The sequence below is a fragment of the Protopterus annectens genome, chromosome 3.part1 (assembly GCF_019279795.1).
Source record: "Protopterus annectens isolate FY-2018-M chromosome 3.part1, PAN1.0, whole genome shotgun sequence".
Taxonomy (NCBI): Eukaryota; Metazoa; Chordata; order Ceratodontiformes; family Protopteridae; genus Protopterus; species Protopterus annectens.
In genome coordinates this window covers 845,853,049-845,855,548 of record NC_056732.1, presented here as the reverse complement: position 1 = coordinate 845,855,548, position 2,500 = coordinate 845,853,049, and the positions used below count along the sequence as shown (strand labels likewise).

General features: G+C 40.1%; 1 protein-coding gene across 3 annotated transcripts in view; it reads left to right on the top strand.

Moving 5' to 3' along the window:
* Positions 1–2,500, top strand: part of LOC122798297 (beta-Ala-His dipeptidase-like) — a 1,272,900-nt gene that overhangs the window by 804,515 nt on the left and 465,885 nt on the right. For all 3 annotated transcript variants that reach the window (XM_044067120.1, XM_044067119.1, XM_044067121.1), the window contains exon 6: positions 1–126. This exon is cut by the window's left edge and continues 72 nt beyond it. In XM_044067120.1, the coding sequence (XP_043923055.1) occupies positions 1–126 (126 nt within the window). The remainder of the gene's footprint in view (positions 127–2,500) is intronic.

Sequence of the window (2,500 nt, the reverse complement as noted above, 5' to 3'; positions counted from 1 at the left end):
CTGACAATGAAACGGGACACGTTTTTTTCTGATGTTGACTACATTGTTATCTCTGACAACATCTGGCTCAGCAGGAAACCAGCACTCACATATGGGACAAGAGGAAACTGCTACTTTCTCGTGGAGGTAATCAAGCACATTTTGCATTCTGCAGCATATGCTGTTTGTTGCCCTTATTCAGATATAATTTAACTTATTTTTCTAAGATCTCTTACTGTTTCCATATATAAAGGAACTCAAGAGCAATATTAATGTGATCACAAGGACCAAATGAGGCCTAGCCATGTACACCTGTAAGAAGGAACACTTAAAAGTTCTTGCCACCCTTTATAAGTACTGAATAGTGCAGGACCATACCATTTACCTTTTGCTGTCATTGTTTTAAGGGGAAAATACCTGTCCCATGCAATGATAGCCTTCAGGTACAATCTCAGGGTATATAAGACAGACAGAGATAAAGCAAGTCACATAATATGAAGGTTGACAATTGGAAGATAAAGAAATAACAAGTTACCAAAGAAGTCTGGAAGACTTTGAGATTGAAGAGCAATTGGGTGTGGTGATGACCAGTTAGAAGAAATGGCTAGACAAATTAGAATCCCACTGATCTTTATGTCTACATGAGAGTAAAGACTAATTTCCATTTCTGTTTTCCATTCAGCATAAATGTGTTGTAATATTCTGTTAAAACATAGATTACTAAAGCCTTTGTTTCCACCACTGAAAACCCCAGAACAAATAGGGTGTAATCACTTCAGACTATTAATTGTGCATGGACTATATGTGGGTGGCCATTTGAAATGTTGCAAACATGGTCTCATACTTACTGAGCATTTTCACTATCAAGGGCCATACATGCCTTCACATTTCCTACAGTGTATATCCCTGGCCTTCCATTTGTCCACTCTTTCCTCTCATTAACAAGGCAGTGGCACTAGGATGTCAGGTGCCTGTGACTACTTACTGCAGTATTTACTGTTACAGTTTCTCCCACCAGTAATCCTGCTGTCTCCTCTTATTGCATCTACAAAGCAGCAGTTCTCCATCTCCTCATAATGCATTTTAGAGTACTTTATTCTTATCAGTAAAGCTCACATCATGTATGCAGATATTTAACATGAAGGGCTGTTCAATAACAATACAAAACTTTATTAACTGAAATTAATGTATGTTTCTCACTTAACCCTCATAAAAGTGCTTTCTCAAGATGCAGTCTGCATAAAACACACTGTCTTACACATAAAATCCCTTACAAAGTAATAAAAATATATAAAATATAAAAATATAATAATTAATTACGCAAACATATCAGTCTCTGTATTAGCAAAGGGATCAGACAAAATCACTTAATGTGTTCAGGATATATGTGCATTAAACAGCTTGGCTGCTGTGATTGTCGCGGTCTTCTGTCACACAATCCATCTATCTTTTTGCTGGATGCCCTCTTCCTGCCTGTCCCAAATCTTCTTCACCAGATTTTTCTAAACATGTATGCAGGAAATATCTACGGAGTATGTCGTACAGGAAAGCTAAGTGCATCCTGGGGATTCAGAAAGAACCCCAGCTCTGGCGGTGGGAGCTGTGGTAAAAAGGGTCTGTTTACAAGATGTGTAGATTTGTGATTCAGAAACATGTTAGCCACAGTGAACAAAGATTAATTTTCAACTAATTTCCATGGCTCTGAATTGCCCTTAACTACAAAGAGTGCAAATCAGCACATTCTTGTGATAGCTAATATGGGCAGCCTAGACATCACATTGGCACAGGACACCCACCATCATTCGCTGTCCCATACATGCACAGTGTTAGTGGTATCCCTGGTATCAAGTGCCCCAGCCTCCCTAAAACTGCAAGATTTGGTCGTTAGTCTAGGGGAGCATGAAGGTATGACTGACCACCAGTCCATTCATACATTTGCACATGTGCACACACACAGCAGGCTGACCCACTACCTACCACCAGACTCTCTTGTGCTGTGGGCAATGGATGGGCTGATACAGCTTCCATAGTAGGAACAAATGTGATATAAGGTTCTGACCTAGACTAAGAAAACATGTCCCCTTACTGAACTGTCAAAACTAAAACATAAAACTTAACGTATCTGCAAAACAAACACATCCCACTACATTGCAACATCCTAAAACACCATTACCCAGCTAACTCAAATATCCTATCAACCCACGCAATATCTACACTACAAACAAAACCTATGAAAAACAAACAACAGTTACAAAAATGCCATACATCCTACTCTGCTCTTGTGAAGGGCTGTGCCCCCCACACCCCCCTACTTATATATACCAACGCCGAGATCGCACTGCAGTGAGGAAAGGGCATATTTTGCAATCCTCACTATATCACAATCTCACTGTTTGAGCTTACAGGCAGAATTGCCTGGACTCCGCTGTTCAACTGCTGCATGTGGGGAGCTTATCGGTGAAATGCCATGTCAGTAATGTAGCATTTCAGCGTTATGTGGTTTCCGTATTTTGGGCTTGGC